The sequence below is a fragment of the Cherax quadricarinatus genome, chromosome 48 (assembly GCF_038502225.1).
Source record: "Cherax quadricarinatus isolate ZL_2023a chromosome 48, ASM3850222v1, whole genome shotgun sequence".
Classification (NCBI taxonomy): Eukaryota; Metazoa; Arthropoda; class Malacostraca; order Decapoda; family Parastacidae; genus Cherax; species Cherax quadricarinatus.
The window spans coordinates 25,593,264-25,611,515 of NC_091339.1; the positions used below are offsets into that span (position 1 = coordinate 25,593,264).

At 40.3% G+C, this 18,252-nt stretch overlaps 1 protein-coding gene across 32 annotated transcripts in view; it reads right to left on the reverse strand.

The window, feature by feature from the left end:
• LOC128696092 (collagen alpha chain CG42342) overlaps nt 1–18,252 on the reverse strand; it is a 672,233-nt gene that overhangs the window by 22,220 nt on the left and 631,761 nt on the right. For 26 of the 32 annotated variants that reach the window (XM_070094994.1, XM_070095004.1, XM_053787158.2 and 23 more), the window contains 3 exons: nt 9,768–9,803; nt 1,952–2,077; nt 277–488 (listed from right to left, as the gene is read on the reverse strand). In XM_070094994.1, coding sequence (XP_069951095.1) covers nt 327–488; nt 1,952–2,077; nt 9,768–9,803 — 324 coding nt within the window. In that variant the 3' untranslated portion in view covers nt 277–326. The remainder of the gene's footprint in view (nt 1–276; nt 489–1,951; nt 2,078–9,767; nt 9,804–18,252) is intronic. The other 6 variants (XM_070094998.1, XM_070095000.1, XM_070095008.1 and 3 more) reach the window with 4 other exon arrangements.

The window sequence follows — 18,252 nt, forward strand, 5'->3', positions numbered from 1 at the left end:
TATATATATATATATATATATATATATATATATATATATATAATATATAATATATATATATATATATATATATATATATATATATATATATATATATATATATATATATATATATAATTTAAACAAGTCATGATTCTGCTATTGTTCACCATTGCATACAACTGGGTTTTTGCTAATTACACACAAGGATTCCAGTTCTACAAAGATTACTGCAAAACTGCTTCTTCAAGGATTCTAATCATACAAGTGTAAATAGCTGAAATGTGTGTAACTCACATGACCACTCACTCAGAACAGATGGAGTGTTAGTGAGTTAGTGAAGGATCTCATTTCAAAGAGTCCTCTGCCTCATCATCATCATAGTCCTCCTCATAGTCCTCATTAGGTGGAGTGGTTGAAGGTGTGATGGGTGATTCAAGGGGGAACACATCAATGGGGGTCACTCCAATGCCAATCCCCACACTCATGGGTCGCATAATATTCTTACCCTGTTGCATGGTAAGCATTTGGTAAAGTCTTATTTAAAGCATTACTATAGCATTTGTTTCATTAGTTATAATACTTAGGTTAATGATACATTCACATAACCAAGAAAGCAAAGCTGTACAATACTTAGAAGTAAGAGTTAGTAATATGCATTATTTAACCTGTTACTTATAGTTCTGGTCTACTCATACATGATAGCCTTACATTATATTCAGGCACTCATAAGACTATGTATTAAACACATTTTACTTTTCATTAATATTTGGAAACTAGAACATTTTGGTACATTATTATAATTTCTGAAAAATGCATATATATCTAATTGTTAACTTCCTGTTCAGATAAGCTATAGTAGCATATTGCTGACAATAATGAAGAGAGAGAGGTACAGAGCAAGCTTTTATTGTGACATTTCACTGTGTACAGTTTTATCAAGTCAGTGACAACGGTGTTACAGTCAACAAAATGCTCACTTATTCTTCTTGGCATAAAATCTTCTAAGTATTGCATAAGTTTTCTTACTCCACTATATGTATTAACTGTTTTTTTTTTTTTAATTTATTCATAAGCAATGTTAGTTTATTATTTTTAATACTGACTTGTAAAATTACTGGTTAAAGTTATGGTGGGCAGCATGAAAAACCTATACTTCACATCCATCCAAAAATGCTGATACCACTATACTCTGGTACATTCCCTTTTTCTCCCTTCACAGATAAACTTTTTTTCATTCTAGAGATAATTCAACATACCACCCACCTTTTTACCTGTATTCTATGGTTTACCTCATTTTTCACAGACCCATCTGCTGACATGTCCACTCCCAAATATCTAAACAGTGCATCCATTTCCTCTACAGCTCCTCCTCTCCAATCTGATATTCAATCACTACACTTTTTGTATCCTCATCACCTTGCTTTTTTTCTATGTTCACTTTTTTTTTTTCCCACATGCTCTCCCACATTTGTCCACCAACCTTTATAACTTGACTTCAGAATCCCTTAAAAGAATTGTCATCATCAAAGAGCAACTGGGATAACTCCCACTTTAATCATATATACATCTTTCAATCCCACACCCATTCCTAAAATCCTAATATCACTTCTTTCTCCCCTATTAAAACTCAGGAGCACAATGTTTTAGCATGTTAAAATTTAAAACCATGCAAAGAAGAATGGTTAATTGTAACACCAATCAATCCTTAAGCTTTACTAGAAATTTTAAATACTTTAACCGCAAGCACCCAAAAAATGATGCAAGTTGTAACAAAATACTATGATACTATCTCAATACAATACTTGATTAAAGTGCCTACTTCTTAAAGATTACTTAACAGGATATATTTTTAGTAATTACTTTCTTATTTTGGTCAAAAAAGTAGTAAACCCATGTGGTGCCATTCATCTTACTGTACTCATCAACACTTGGGAGAAACAAATTTAAAAAAAAAAATGAAGTCCTTTACCTGTCCAGGTCGCCATCCACAGCCTGGTAGAGGAAGTCCATCAGGCCCTGTAGGGCATGGAGCATCCAGCCCTGGCACGCCCATTTCACCCTTAGGCCCATTTTTTCCACGTCTTCCTCGTCGACCCTGCAGGAATAATATAAACAATTATTAAATGATACTTTAGGATGAAGGAAGAATTTGAACAGAATCAGAATGCACATTCTATTATTATTATTATTATAATCAAAAAGAAGCGCTAAGCCACAAGGGCTATACAGCGCTGCAGGGTAGGGAAGGAAGCAAGGGAATTGGATGGCAGGAGGGAGGGGGGATGATCAGCAGGTTACAGAAAACAGCGGGGCAGGGGATAGTACGGGGGTAGAGGGTAGCAAGAGATACAAGTAGAAAGGGCTGAAAGTATCAGAATTTGTGAAGTAAGTCAGTCGTTGTCAAAAAGTCAATAAGAGAGTCCGGATGAAAGGTGGGTCCATCAGCGAGAAGGGAAGGTAAAGAGAGAGCAGCGGGGCGAAGACGACGACAGAGGTAAATTCTGCGTGCTCGTTGATAAAGTGGGCAGTCCAACAGAATGTGGCTGACTGATAATGGAGCTTGGCAATTCTCACAGAGAGGAGCAAGACGCCTCTCCATGAGATATCCATGAGTAAGACGAGTATGGCCAATGCGAAGACGGGAGAGAGTAGTCTCCCAACCTCGACACTGGTGATAAGAAGACGGCCAGTAACCTATACTCGGTTTAATAGACTGAAGTTTGTTGCCGAGCATAGTAGACCAACGTTGTTGCCAACGGGTGTGAAGGTGGGAAGATATTACAGCAAAATAGTCCGTACATGGAATACCTCTGTAAGAAACTGGTAGGTCATGTACTGCTGACCGCGCAGCAGTGTCTGCCTGTTCATTGCCCTGTACGTCAACATGACCAGGGACCCAACAAAAAACAATATCTTTATGCTTAGTAAAGATGCGGCGTAGCCAAAGTTGGATACGGAGGACTAAGGGGTGAGGTGTATCAAATTTTTGTATAGCCTGTAAAGCACTAAGGGAGTCTGAGACAACCACAAATGATGACACAGGCATAGATGCAATACGGATAAGTGCTGTAAGGATGGCATATAATTCAGCAGTAAAAATACTAGCTGAAGATAGTAAATGCCCTTGTACGACGCTGTCCGGAAACACTGCTGCGAATCCTACGCCGTCAGAAGACTTAGAGCCATCTGTGTACACAGCAATGGCATGAGAATGAGAGTGAAAGTGGTCAAGAAAAAGAGAGCGGGAAGCGACCGTAGACAGTTGGGCTTTCGAGCAAGGGAGGGAGAAAGAACAGACTCGAACAGCTGGGACCTCCCAGGGGGGTAGGGAAAAGTGAGATGCTACATGTACATAGAAAGGTGGTAGTTGAAGAGAAGACAAGAGCGAATGAAGGCGAAGAGAGAAGGGACGGAGTAAGCAGGGGCGGCGAACAAATAAAGAATGTCTACTAATATCAGTGACCATTCTATAAATGGAAGGATTGCGGAGATCATGAGAGCGTACATAGTAGCGCAGGCAATGGGCATCACGGCGATCGGATAAGGATGGAACGTTCGCTTCTGCATAGAGGCTTTCGACAGGGGAAGAGCGAAAAGCACCAAGGCATAAACGTAATCCTTGGTGATGAATGGGGTTAAGGCTAGAGAGAGTAGCAGGAGATGCCGCTGAATAGATCTGGTCACCATAATCAAGTTTCGATAAAATAAGGGTGGAATGTAGGTGAAGGAGGGTTCGACGATCAGCTCCCCACGAAAGATGAGCAAGGGTTTTAAGAAGGTTCAGCCGGCTGTGACAAGTTGCCTTCAGAGAGGTAATGTGAGGTTTCCAGGATAACCTACGATCAAAGAGGAGGCCCAGAAACTTGACTGTATCACGTTCAGGGATACGTGAGCCATAGAGGTACAAAGGATGATCAGAGATGACAGAGCGTCTAGTGAAAGTGATTTGGTGGGTTTTAGTGCTGGAAAATTTAAACCCATGTGTGGTGGCCCAATTGGAAACACGGTCGACTGCATGCTGGAGAGAAACTGTAAGGAGGTGACAGTCAGCGCCTGCACAGGCAATAGCAAAGTCATCAACATAGAGTGATGACCAAATATTTGATGGAAGACTAGAGGCCAAATCATTAATAGCAAGGAGAAAAAGTGTTGTGCTCAGAACACATCCCTGGGGGACACCTTCAGCTTGGACAAAGTCCGGGGAGAGCACATTATTAACCCGAACACGGAAATGCCTGTCAGTTAAAAAGTTCTTAAGGAAGGATGGTAGATTGCCTCGAAGGCCTAAGGAGTGGGCTTGGGCTAAAATATTATACCTCCAAGTTGTGTCATATGCCTTCTCAAGGTCAAAAAATATGGCAATAACTGAGTGGTTATTCGCAAAGGCATTACGAACATACGTATCCAAGCGCAGTAAGGGGTCTATGGTAGAACGTCCCTTACGAAAGCCATATTGACGAGTGGAGAGACTGTTGTGTGTCTCTAAATACCACACTAAACGTCTATTTACTAGACGTTCCATTACTTTGCAAACTGCACTGGTAAGAGCAATGGGACGATAGTGGGAGGTTTCATGTCCCGTAGTGCCTGGTTTGCGGAAAGGGAGAACAATGGCGGATTTCCACAGCTGTGGAAGAACTCCTTGTGACCAAATAAGATTGTAAAGGTGTAATAGGACTGCAAGGGCTGACTGATGTAAATGTTGTAGCATACGAATATGAATGTCGTCGGGCCCAGCTGCCGATGATCGACAAGCTGAGAGTGTTGCCTCCAGTTCTTGAAGTGTAAAAGGCACATTATACTGTTCTTCTCTGAGAGAAGAAAAGTCCAAGGGTGCTAACTCTCTGGCAGACTTTGAGGAAAGAAATGAGGGGCATAGATGGAGTCCCTGAGAAATACGGACCAGATGATTGCCAATTTCATTGGCAACATCTAGTGGGTTTGCTATATCAACACCGGCAACCCGCAGAACAGGAGCCGGGTCAGGAGAATATTTACCACTCAGTTTTCGTACTTTTTTCCAGACTGCACTCATAGAGGAAGCAGAGGTGATGGTGGAGACATAATCTCGCCAGCAAGTGCGTTTAGCGTCACGGATGACACGGCGAGCGATCGCACGCTTCTGTTTAAAATCAAGGAGTCGCTCTGTGGTTCTATTGTACCGGTACCTGCCCCATGCAGCGCGTTTCAAACGTACTGCACGAGCACAAGCAGGAGACCACCAAGGCACGCATTTCTGAGAATGCCTGCCCGAAGTTTGGGGTATAGAATGAGAAGCTGCGGTGAAAACGGAGGACGAGAAGAGGTGTAAAAGCTCATCGATGGAGGACGAAGAAGGAACCTCTTTAAAAACAGTCAGGTGTGAGTAAAGGTTCCAATTTGCCCGATTAAATTGCCAGCGTGGGGTGCGAAGAGGTGGCGAATATGAAGGGGAAGTAAGAATGATTGGGAAATGATCACTGTCATGTAAGTCCGGGAGAACAGACCAAGTAAAGTCTAATGCGGCGGAGGAAGAGCAAACTGAGAGATCGATGCAAGAGAGAGTATGAGTCCGAGGATCAAAATGGGTGTGAGTACCTGTATTTAAAACATGGAGGGGGTGGGTGGCAAGAAAAGCCTCTAACTGAATTCCACGGGAATCACAGTGAGACCCTCCCCAGAGGAAATGGTGGGCATTAAAATCACCAAGTAACAGAATCGGTGGCGGTAATGACGAAACAAGGAAGGCAAAATCCGGAATAGATAATGCCCGAGAAGGAGAGAGATATAAAGAACAGAGCGTATACCACCTATGTAAGTGGATACGGGCTGCTGTGTAATGCAGCGAAGTATGAACAAATAGCTGATGGTACGGAATATCAGTGCGGAGAAGAAGGGCACTTTCATTAAAGGTCCCATCAGGAAAAGGATCTGAAGAATACAATAAATTATAGCCTGAGATGTGAGAAATAACAGCAGAGTGTAATTTTGGTTCCTGTAAGCAAACACCAACAGGGGCAAACTGGGAGAGTAACATCTGAAGCTCACCCCGATTACCCCTGAGGCCGCGTATATTCCACTGTAAAAAGGCCATGATTGGCAATGATAAAGATACTTGAAATCCGCAGGTAAGGGTTCCTACGGACTAGAAGGGTTAGAAAAGTCCACATGCGGAGGCAGTGGAAAATGTTCAAGCAGCGAAGGAACGGTGCGCTGTGAAGAAAGGAGTTGCGCAGATGGAGCAGAGGAGAGAGGAAGAGCGGAAGGTGGATCAGTGTCCATTGATGGTTTGGTCTCTGCAATATATTCAGAGATTGCTTCAAGTGTTTCGGAATTCAGAGATGTCGTATGGGAGACAATATTGGGAATGGTAGGGGGAGGATGAGTAAAGATTGGAACTGTATTGGACTGTACCAAGGTAGGGGGGGGCGAAAGGGTGGAGGGAACTGGAGAAGCGTGGCAGGGGACAGAAGAGACAGGAACCTGGGAGGTGGCAGAAGAGGAAGAAACTTGGGAGGGAACAGGGGAGGAAGGTACATTACGAGGAGGAGGGTGAACCTCTGCACTTGTAACTGAGCCAGTGAGAGGGGAAGAACTAGGGACAGAGACAGGGAGGGTAAAATGAGGAGGTGGAAGATGGGTAGGAGGTGTTACCGGACCTTTTTTTGACTTTTGAGAAGTAGAGGGACGATTGGGAAGAGGTGTCGTACGAGGTCTCGTCGATACTGAGGCTTGTAAGAGAGAACTCGAAGAAGCGAGATTAGACTGAGGCGTTGAAGTAGGGACGTCTGAGCCGAGGACAGCAAAAGGATTAGATACAGGAGTGATTATGGGAGAGGTAACCACAGAGGTGGGTGTAGAAGATGGGATACCAGAAGTGGGGGGACGTTTTGAAACACGGGAATAAGAAACACGTGGGAGTCTCCCTTGGAGGCGGAGATGAGAAACTGCCATGGCATAAGGGAGACCTTCTGTCTCTTTGAGGTAACGGATTTCCCGCTCGTTTAAATAGACCTGACAACGGCGAGAGTACGAAGGGTGAGCCTCATGACAGTTAAGGCAAGAGGGAGATCGATTGCAAGACGTATTAGAATGGTCATCGGCACCACAGACTGGGCATTCGGCGATAGATCTGCAATATTTCGCTGGATGGCCAAATCGCCAGCAATTTCTACACTGTTGTGGTGTAGGGATCACCTTTCGAACTTGTAACCGATGTCCTGCTATATAAACGGAGGATGGGAGTTCTCGGCTGTCAAAAGTTAAACGAGCCACATTGCTAGGGTATCGTCTCCGCCCACGGGCAGGAAGAACGTAAGTGTCTACCTTGAGGATTGGGAGATCTTGGAGTTCCAGCTGTTCTAGAATGTCGGTGCCACATGTCTGGAAATTTTGTTGAACTATGGTATGGGGCAGAATAACGGTACCACTACAAGAATTGAGGGAATGATGTTTTTCAAGGGTGACAGGAACAGTATCTATATGGGTAAGACGAGAGAGCTCACGAGCCTGGGTAGCATTCTGTACGGTAATGATGCGCGTACCGCTCTTAAGAGCATGAAAAGAAATATCTTTACCAACATGGCGTAGGAGTGCCTTGCCAATACTATGGTCAGAAAGATAGGCAGTAGAGGAAGTTGGTCGTAAAGTGAAGAATTTAGTCCACTGTTCAGTCTGAAACTGAGCGTGGAAAGGTAGTGAAGGACGTGTCGATCGTTTCTGAGAAGAACGAGAAGGTGAAGGTGGAGAAGTATCATCAGCAGGTAATTGTCGTTGACGTTTAGGCGTGGGACCAGAGTTGGTCCGACGTGGAACGGGTCGGCGATTTGAAAATTGCCGCACCGTAGAGGGAGAGGCCGGAAGCATAGTCAGAGGAGAGCGAAGGTCTGATAAATCGAAGGAGTCAGTCGAGGCCTCAGTACCTGAAGCGGGTGAGGAAACAGCACCGGCAATAGGTACAGAGGCATGAGGAATGTCTGAAGAGTGGTCCAAAGACGAGGCGGGGTCAGAACGGGGTGCGGTATCAAGAAGGGGCCCGGGGGTACCAGGTTCATGGACTAGGGCTGCCATGGTTAGGTTACTTCTTTCTTTTTGTTTTTAAGAAAAAAAAAGAAAGAAGAAAAGAAAATAAAAATAAAAAAAAGAAAAAAAAAGGGGGGACCGGGGAGGGATAGTTCCTAGGAGGGATGAAAGGGCCAGAAATCTCCCTCCGCGCCCAAGAGGACTCGACACCGCTAGTAGCGCAGATGCAGCATGGAACCCGTGCCATACCCTACCCTTCATGCCAGTAAACCAGCAATCTGGGATAGCAACCTCACATCTGCCGAGCTACCTCGGTGGACAAAAGAGAGGGCGGCCGGATATCCGCCACAAAGCATACCTCCTTCAGCCACCACCCCCGGAATCCGAAAGGTGGCTTCCAGAGCTACACCCGTCGCCCAAAAGACACCCAAAGCTACTCCGGGATACCGGAGAGGGATCGGGACATCCCTAGGCAATCCAGATTCCACGGCAAACTACGCCACCGCCAAGAAACCTCAACGGAATGGGATGGACCCCGGTGTCCTTTCTCCTACCTAGGAACTAGCGCGCCTGTGGGAGAAATCCCAAAGGACAAAAAGAGGAAGGGCAAAAGGGAGGAGTGGGGAGGAGGAGGAGGAAAGGAAAAAGGGGAGGATGGGGAGGATGGGATAGGGGAGGGGAGATTGGGGGGTAATTAGGTTCGGTCTGAGGAAGAAGACCGATAGGTCTAATTCCTCAGACCAAGAGCCTCTTCACCACGCCAAGGAGCCCCCCTTGAAGAGGAATGCACATTCTAAAGGCAGGTTATTAATATATTTGCTAATCCAGTCAGTAAGCTAACCTAATACATATTGAGGGATACACGTCTTGAATGATTTGTGTAATAGTAATTAATTTAGGCCAAATTGTTTTTCTTGAAACTGGGTTTTACCCCTAAGAATTTATTACTTCCTAAGAAACACATTGAAGTTTTTCATTGTTTGAAGAATCCGGTTTCAAATTTATGGTGTTTTATGTACCCCCCCCCCTTCCACACACACAGACAGACACACTTTCTCTGAACTGCATAAAGAAAAAATCCTCTCCCAAAATAATAAGCACAAATATACAACTTGGTTAGGTCCTGGCAGCCATGTAGTGTGTATACCTCATGGAATGTTAGTAACTATTTGTTACAGGCAACATCCCACACATACAAAGTACTGTATGATCAATATGTTCAAAGATTTTATATAATGCATAAATATTAAAAGTTACAAAAGTGAATGAATGCCACTTATTTCAGCAGGAGAGACATGTGGACCATTTTATAAGGGCCATATACACTAGAAATTTATTTCACAATATGAATGAACTAAGAAATAGCTGTACTCTTCTGCCTACTACATGGTCATGGAAGGAAATGTGTTACCTTTGAAAGGTCTGAGTCCTTAGACACAAGACACTTATTCAGATTACAATGTCATTCACCTCTACAACTTATTTTGTTAGTACATACATTACACAATAAGTATAGTCTTGGAACTTTTCAATTAAACCCTGTAGAGTACATGTATATCAGACTACATCAGACAAGAGCACACTGCATTTTTTAAGTAGTTAATTTTGAAAGCTTATTCAGATTCTTAAAAAAAAAAAAAAAAAAAAAAAGCTTATTTTACATTAAATACAGAAAATTATTTCTAAAACTACTCGCAAAACAATTTATAAAATTAAGCTCGAAATAACTGAATCATCCATTTATAATTTTTTTTAAACTTATAACAATTGAGCCAAGTACTTACCCTTTCCCCTTTCATTCCTTTTTCTCCTTTTGGACCCTGAGAATGAAAGGATGACACACACGCATCAGATAAGCCAATTCTGGTTGACTATTAAATACTTACAATGAATGCTACACCATTGTTAATCAAATGTCAATCAGGCACAGGGTGTCAAATTTTGTAATTTGATACCCTCTGCCTAATTTCCTTGTCAGCATACCAACTTATTAAACGTTTAAACATTACTTCAGGAATAAGTAGATGTTGCCACTTTTATAACAATAATACACATTAGTGACAGGAGACAAAACCCATGCAATTAGATGCAGGATGGTATAAACATTATAATATGTAACAGCCATATTCAATGCACTATTATCCTTCAGAGATGAGAGAATGTACTGTATATCATAAGAGTGATTACCCATGTGCAATCATAGGGGTGTGTATAGATGTGTGTTATAAGAGTTAATGGCCAATGGAAGTTAAATGATCTTGATTTTAATGAGGCATTTGTTACATCTATACACTACATGGAAAACCCATGTAGTGTATGGGGATAATTATTATTATACTGTTTTTAAAAAAGTACTAAACTCATATGGAGGATAAGCCCTTGTTGTTTTCATTGTATACTGGCTCTTGTTATTATTTGGTATCTTGTAAATACAGTGGACCCTCGGTTATCAGCCGTTTCGCTTATCGGCCAACTCGGTTTTCGGCCGGTTTTATTGGCCGTATTTGACTCGTCAACTCACCGCCGCCAGCCACCTCATGTGTCAATCAGGCTGTGTCTTTGGGCAAGTGAGGAAGCTTCTGCTCATTCATCCAAACATTTTGCTATATTCCATTGTTTTTGGTGGTTATTTAAGTGCAACTACAAAATAAGTAACCATGGCCCCAAAGAAAGTTCCTAGTAAAGTTCCTTTGGTAAAGTGAGAAACATGATGGAATTTAAGAAAGAAATTGTAGCAAAGTACAAAAGTGATGGTGGTAGAGGGTGGTAGTGATGGTGGTAGAGGATAGAGGGTAGAGCTGCAAGACCTTCATCTAGAATAGCAACAGACTACAGCTGAGGAAATTGCTTTAGAGGAGGAAGACAGAGGGGAGAATGTGCCTTCTTCAGTGATTAACAATGTGTGCAAAATGGAGCAAGTTGCAGGGGTACAGTGACTCTCAAGCCTCTCTCCTCCTCCCTATCTACCATAAGCCAAGAAGTCTTCAGTAAAGGTATGTAATACTGATTTAATTGTTCATGTATTTATTTTATTTAGTTATTAGTGTTTTGTGTATGTAAAACTATAATTAATCTTTAAAAAATTATTTTTTTGTGAATATTTTTGGGTGTCTGGAATGGATTAATTGTATTTACATTAAATCTTATGAGAAACTTTATTTCGGTTTTAGGCTGAGCTTCTGGAACGGATTATGGCCGATAACCGAGGGTCCACTGTACAAACATTCATATTCAAAGAATATGTAGCCTTACTGCAATGTTCTAAAGATATATTCTTGTCCATAAGATAGAATTTATAGGGGCAGTGATTCAGGACACTAGTTAGTTTAACTGAGAATGCAACAATAAAAAGTTCCCCTAACGATGTTATTAAAGTCTAATCAAAAATTTTTTTTCAGTTCATCATTTAATGGCAATTTATCACTATGCATCTCACTATCTTCATTCTTTATTCGACTTTCCAAAGATTATGCATTTTCAAATTCTGAAAACTTAAACATTTTTTTAAGACAGGGCCAGTTAATCTGAAAGTAGTACAATTGTATTTTGTTTTATTACTGTTTCAATACTGTACTATATTATTTGACAGTCTGTATTGCTACTGTCATCTGTTATTAACCTGTTCAGTGTTGGGCCCCAAAATAAAACAGACAATGTTGGCAATTAAAAAAAAAAAAATGGTAGAGAATCTTTTTTCTGAAGGTATTGACACCAAAAATACGGAATTTGCTGGAAAAAAAAATACAAAATTACAAAGGCACAAAGTTAGTAGTCCGAGTGCGATTTACGCATCAGTGATTTCGCCCACTTTGAAACCTATTTTAAGCCAATTCCAATACTTGCTTTAAACAAATTCTTAGCTATTTTGCTAATGTGCCTTCAGGTTTATCGATTGAGTGCAAGAAACTGCCCATTCAGCTGTCACAACTACCCTATAAATTTAGTGCACAGAAGTCAGTAATTTGGCTAGTTTAACACAAAATCAAAATACATAATTCCAATTTAACCCTTTGACTGTTTCGGTCACATATATACATCTTACGAGCCACTGTGTTTGACGTATATACAGTGGACCCTCGACTAACGATATTAATTGGTACCCGAGACCGAATATCGTTAGTCAAGCTTTTTTAAGCATTAGTCGAGGCAAAATGTTAGCGTTAAAATGTATCGCTAGTCGAATTTGAAGTTATACGATGACATCATTGGTCGAGGGTCCACTGTATACTCAAAAATTCTAGCGGCTTCAAATCAAGCAGGAGAAAGCTGGTAGGCCCACATGTGAGAGAATGGGTCAATGTGCACCATATAAAAAAAATCCTGCAGCACGCAATGCATGAGAAAAAAAAAACTCAGATCGTTTTTTTTGGATTAAAATGCCGACTTTGTGATGTATTTTTGTATAGTATTTATGGTTGTATTCTTGTTTTCTTGGTCTCATTTGATAGAATGGAAAACATATTATAGAAACAGAGGTGATTTTGACTGGTTTTACTATGAAAAGAACCTTGAAATGGAGCTCAAAGTAGGGGAAATGTTTGATTTTTGCTGATGTTCAAAAGTAAACAAATGATGTCATCGTCCAATAAATGTCCAACTTGTAGACAGCCTGTACTGTCTGCACAGACAGCCTATGCTGTCTGCCAGCTTAGTTCATATTTCGCGCCATGCTGGTGCTGCCACCTATAGGCATTGCCACTTCAGCCTGCCTGCCCTTGCCACGCTCTCACTCTGGCGTCACTCTTCACTCAGTCAAGAAGTGTCCTCTCTCGTGGCATGGCCCTCCCGGGCCATGGGCACAAACACACAAGTCTGTGTACCCACCACGACATAACAATTAAGTAAGAAGCCTCCGAAGACATATCATTAACCACCCGCTTACAGCCTACCAAACAAACTCGTAATAAACTGGCCATTCTAATATGCAGTCATGAATGGGTTGACATTATTTATACATTATTATTATTATAATCAAAAAGAAGCGCTAAGCCACAAGGGCTATACAGCGCTGCAGGGCAGGAAGGAAGCGAGGGCATCAGGTGGCAAAAGGGAGGTGGATGAGTAATAGGTTACGGATAACAGCGGAGCAGTGGATGGTGAAAGGGTAAAGGGCAGCAAGAGACTGAGCTAGAAAGGGCTGAGGGGAGTGCGTAAGGTATCATCAGAGTTTGTGGAGTAAATCAGTCGTTGTCAAGAAGTCAATGAGAGAGTCAGGATTAAAGGAGGGTCCATCAGCAAGAAGGGAAGGTAAAGAGAGAGTAGTAGAACGAAGACGGCGTTGGAGGTAAATTCTGCGTGCTCGTTGATAGAGAGGGCAGTCTAACAGAATGTGGCTAATCGATACTGGAACTTGACACTGCTCACAGAGAGGTACAGGGTGACTCTCCATGAGATACCCGTGAGTAAGACGAGTGTGGCCAATGCGAAGACGGGAGAGAGTGGTCTCCCAACCACGGCACTGATGACAAGAAGACGGCCAGTAACCTATGCTCGGTTTAATAGAATGAAGTTTGTTACCAAGCAGAGTTATTTTTTATACAATTATTACAATATTGCAGTAGTGTGCACAGCAATAAATCTTCTATTTTTTGTTTGAATAAAAATTCAAAATAGAAACCAAGAGTAATATAAGAAGGGCCTGGAGATGTGACCGATGAACAAAGAAAACATTATTTTGGAGCCAGGAATGTCGGCATTGTTCATTCTGGATCCTATTTTGAAATTGGCATATTTTTTAATCTGCATGAAATCGGCCAAATAGCAAATTTCTGACCACGTTATTGGGTAGTTGAAATCGGTAAATGGGCAATTTCTTGTACTCAATTGATAGAACAAATGTTGTTCTAAAGAAATAGCTATGAGTTTGGTCGACTGGAACAATGGAATTAGCTGAAAATAGGGCTCAAAGTGGGCAAAATCGCTGATTCGTAAATATCGCCGAGGTCGCTAACTTCGTGAGAGCGTAATTCCGTAAGTTTTCCATAAATTTTTTTTTTTTTTTTGGTGTCATCATCGGGAAAAGATTCTCTTTCATTTCATAATTTTTTTTTCCCCAAAAATTTTTCGACACCACAAGACACCTCAGGATTTGGAGTTTCGACAGTCAAGGGGTTAAAAACAGTCCATAATAAACAATGTAGACACTCCAGGTATTAAAGTACCATTTTCTCTGTTCATTAATCATGTCCTCAGGCCCTCCATTTTGAATTCATCATCAACACAAAATATAAGTGAGTTTACCCTATTTCATGAATAATAAATTAGTATAACCAGGAATAATTTGTCATGGTTTATGGTGTCCCAATAGTTCAATCAAGATCTACTTTGAGCCTGATTTCAAGTTACTTATCTGTTTAACCCTTTCAGGGTCCGTGCTGTAGATCTACGGCTTTACATTGAGGGTCCAAACCGTAGATCTATGCCATGACCTCGGCTCACTCTGATAAGCTGTGAATGGTAAATTTGGGCCTAGATATGAGAGAATACATCTATGTGGTATGTGTGCACCACATAAAACAAATCCTGCAGCACACAGTGCATAATGAGAGAAAAAGAATAGACCGTAATTTTCGATTAAAACAGCGACTTTGCAGTGTTTTTTTGTATGTTTTTTATACTTGTATTTGTGATTTCTTGGTCTCATTTGATAGAATGGAGATATATTACAGAAACAGAGATGATTTTGATTGGTTTTAGTACTGGAAATGGCTTAAAACTGAGCTCAAAGTAGCGGAAATGTTAAATTTTTGCTGATGTTCAAGAGTAAACAAATAACCTCACACGTCTAATACGCACCAGTTGGTGGGTCTAATATATGTTCACAAATGTGGTGATATTATTTATACAATTATTACAATATTGCATAACAGTAAATCTTCTATTTTTTGGTTTGAATAAAAATTCATTATGTAAATAAAAAATCAAAATGAAATTCATTTGTAAAGCCTGAAAACGTAAATAATGAATAGAGGAAATGTTAGTTTAGTGCCAGGAATGCCTGCATTGTTTATTCTGAACCCTATTTTGAAACTGGAATATTTTGAACTTTGCATTAAATTGGCCAAATTACCAATTTGAAATCACTTTATTTTGTAATTGAAACAGTTGACTTGGCGATTTCTTGTGTTCAATCGATAGAACAGAAGTAATACTAGTGAAAAAGCTAAGAATTTGGTCGACTGGAATAATGTAATTGGCCTAAAATGAGAGTCAAAGTTGGCAAAATCACTGATGCGTAAATATCGCTGACGCATCAAAATTCGCAAGAGCATAACTATCAATTTTCCATCAAATTTCGTACTTTTTGTTTTATTACCTTCAGAAAAAGATTCTTTACCATTTCTTAAGAAAAAATAAGAAAATTATTTTTTGAAAATTCTTGGACATTGTTGCACACTTTGAAATTTGGCCTCTGGACCCTGAAAGGGTTAAGTAACATGTCTTTCATTCTGTCAAATGATATCAAGCAGCAGCCAACAGAACCATAAAAACTGTGCTAGACAACATCTCAAATTCACTATTTTAAACAAAACACAAGGTCAGAGGTTTGCTTATCCCATCATGCACTGCATGGGGCATAATTTTTTTTTTACACAGTGCACACTCATTCTCTCATATCAAGGCCAAAATTTACTGCTCACAGCTTTTCTCAGGGAGCTGAGCTCAAAACATAAATCAATGTTGGTGACCCTGGCATTAAAACACAGTAAGGCCCCACTTATATGGCAGGTTATGTTGCAGGCTACTGCTCGAAAGCAGAACGCCATTGTTTTTCCATTTATAAATGCAAATAAATGCCAGATAACAAGTTTACACTAACATATATTACGTTAGCAATAGAACTAGGCATTAAAAACAATAAAAAGTAAAACACACACAATACACCCATTACCCACCTTAAAATATTTGTAGTCTTAATGTAGAGCGAGAGGTTAGTCGTATTTATTTGTACGAAGTCAGGTGTAGGAAGTATGGTAGCCAGCCAGGGAAGCCCACCCCACCCCACCCACATATAATGTAAACAAATAGACATCTGTTTTTGGTTGATACACGTTCATTCCCATGTCTGTGAATCTTATACCATAATACAAACACTTTACACTGTGTACAAGCTGTCTCCACATTGATACAGTAAAATAAATAAAGAGGAACACACTCAGTCTCATGCAACACCATTTTAGGAGAGATGATGCTCTAAGCGAAGGCACACGAGAGGAATAATTTTCTAGTTACCCCCAGTAATATTATAGTGTACATATTTTCTCTGATGTTGGACTAGAGAAAACGTTATTCTTGCCATCACTCCTACAAGTCGCCTGGCTACCATATCTCATATTTATGTTAATTTATTCTACTGTGGGGTGTATTTATCATGTTTATATGTTATGTAGTGTGTTTATTATATAATTTTTACAAAAATATCATAGATGGATTAATGGAAATGTCTATATTAATGTAATATACGACAATGCAAGATTATCATTATTTATTAATATGGCGTCAAGAGTAGAGAGACTCTTAGTGACTTTAATGTATACCTGCATGCCAGCAATGTGTAAGTATATTTAGGTACAGGTACACATGAGTATAATTATCAGAGTGCATATAAAATATGCACTAACTTTAAAACATGAAATTTTGGAAAGTTTCCAGGCATAACAGAGATGTGCTCATGGAGAATGTAAACAAATCAGGTGGGGCACACCATATTAGAAAGATGGGAGCCGTATAGCAAGTTTTGGTCATAATTTGAAATCACTGTATTAGAAGAACACCATAAGACAAAACGCCATAGAGCGGGGCCCTGCTGTACCTCGCCAATATTTATGATACTCTCAACAATGTGATAAAATATACTTATGTTCTTGAAGTTTATATAGAAGAAAAGCCTTGCTTTAATCATGCACTCCATAGTCAATGGCATTATTTTAACTTTTTTTCTCAGTATAGTACAGCAAAACTTGGTAAACCAGACTGTTGGAACCAAGGCCAGGTCAGATATGTTATTTCACTATCACAGACTTTTATTTCACAGAGCTGCAATAAAAATACTCATGAAAACAAAATAAATTCAAAAGGGTCATTCAGCACTACATGGCAGAGAACACGCCTCAAAAGAAAGAGCAGAAAAATAGGCTGCAAAGGACAATTAGAGGGCAGGGAAAGATTGAGCTAGAATATAGAAATTAAAGAAAATGTAACAAAGCTGTCTCCAACAGAAAATTAGCAAGTACTATCTGTATGAAAGATATTTTCAGAGATAAGGTCCTAAAGGGTAAGTGCAGAAGGGTGCATAAAAAATAATGCCAGGTCACTGCAGCATCACTGCAGTGACCTACAAGTTTGGCATATCCAGTGCATCATCACGAGATTACATATTCCTATACGTAATTGTAATTCATATGAGGACACCTAAAAGGTGTGGCGACAGAAAACACTATTGGTTGTGAATACATACATACCAATGATATTGTCAATGAGCATACAAAAATTGGGTGAAAACTGCATAATATCTTGAAAAGGGGAACTGCACGAGAAAGACTGGGAAGTCCAGAACCACTTGACAGACTAATCTACTAGTTCTTTCTCTAAAATACTGGAATGACTAAGGGCCCAGCAAAAGACAACTATTTGGTGTCTGTTAAAGAGGCAATAGAGCCAAAACCTAAAACAAACAAAGCAAGTTGCTATTGTTAGCCAACACTTCCGATCCTGGAGAATTTGTATCGTTTCAGTGAGAAACTAATGCTCCAGGGCAAATTAGTATTCATGGTACACACGACATTCAATTTTCATGGGTTTTTGTCTTCCCATGAATATAATAATTATTTACTAGGCTTGAGGTACTTTAAATCTTTTCATTCACCAGAAACTAAACTCACTGGGATAATGAGAGACGCAATCTCCCCACCCGATATCAGATCCTGAGGAAAGAGAGGGAGCAGAGGGGTAGGAAGAGCTGCACTGTTCATTAAAAACCGATGGGGATTTGAGGAAATGGAAGGAATGGACGAAATGGGAGAAAATGTACATTTTTTATCGCATTTTCTACACTAACCCATTCTTGGGCCAGTTATAAAATTTGCTACTCCTCTTATCTGATAACTGTGAGGGTAAACCACTTGACTGTCATGTTAATTATTTTATAGCTAATAGAGAACCCACTGTAATACTAATCTCAAAGAAAAATCTACCGAAAAAAAATGTTTTTGAAGGTGATATCCAATAATGTTGATGCCTATCCTGATGCAGTGAAGTGTTTAGGAACAT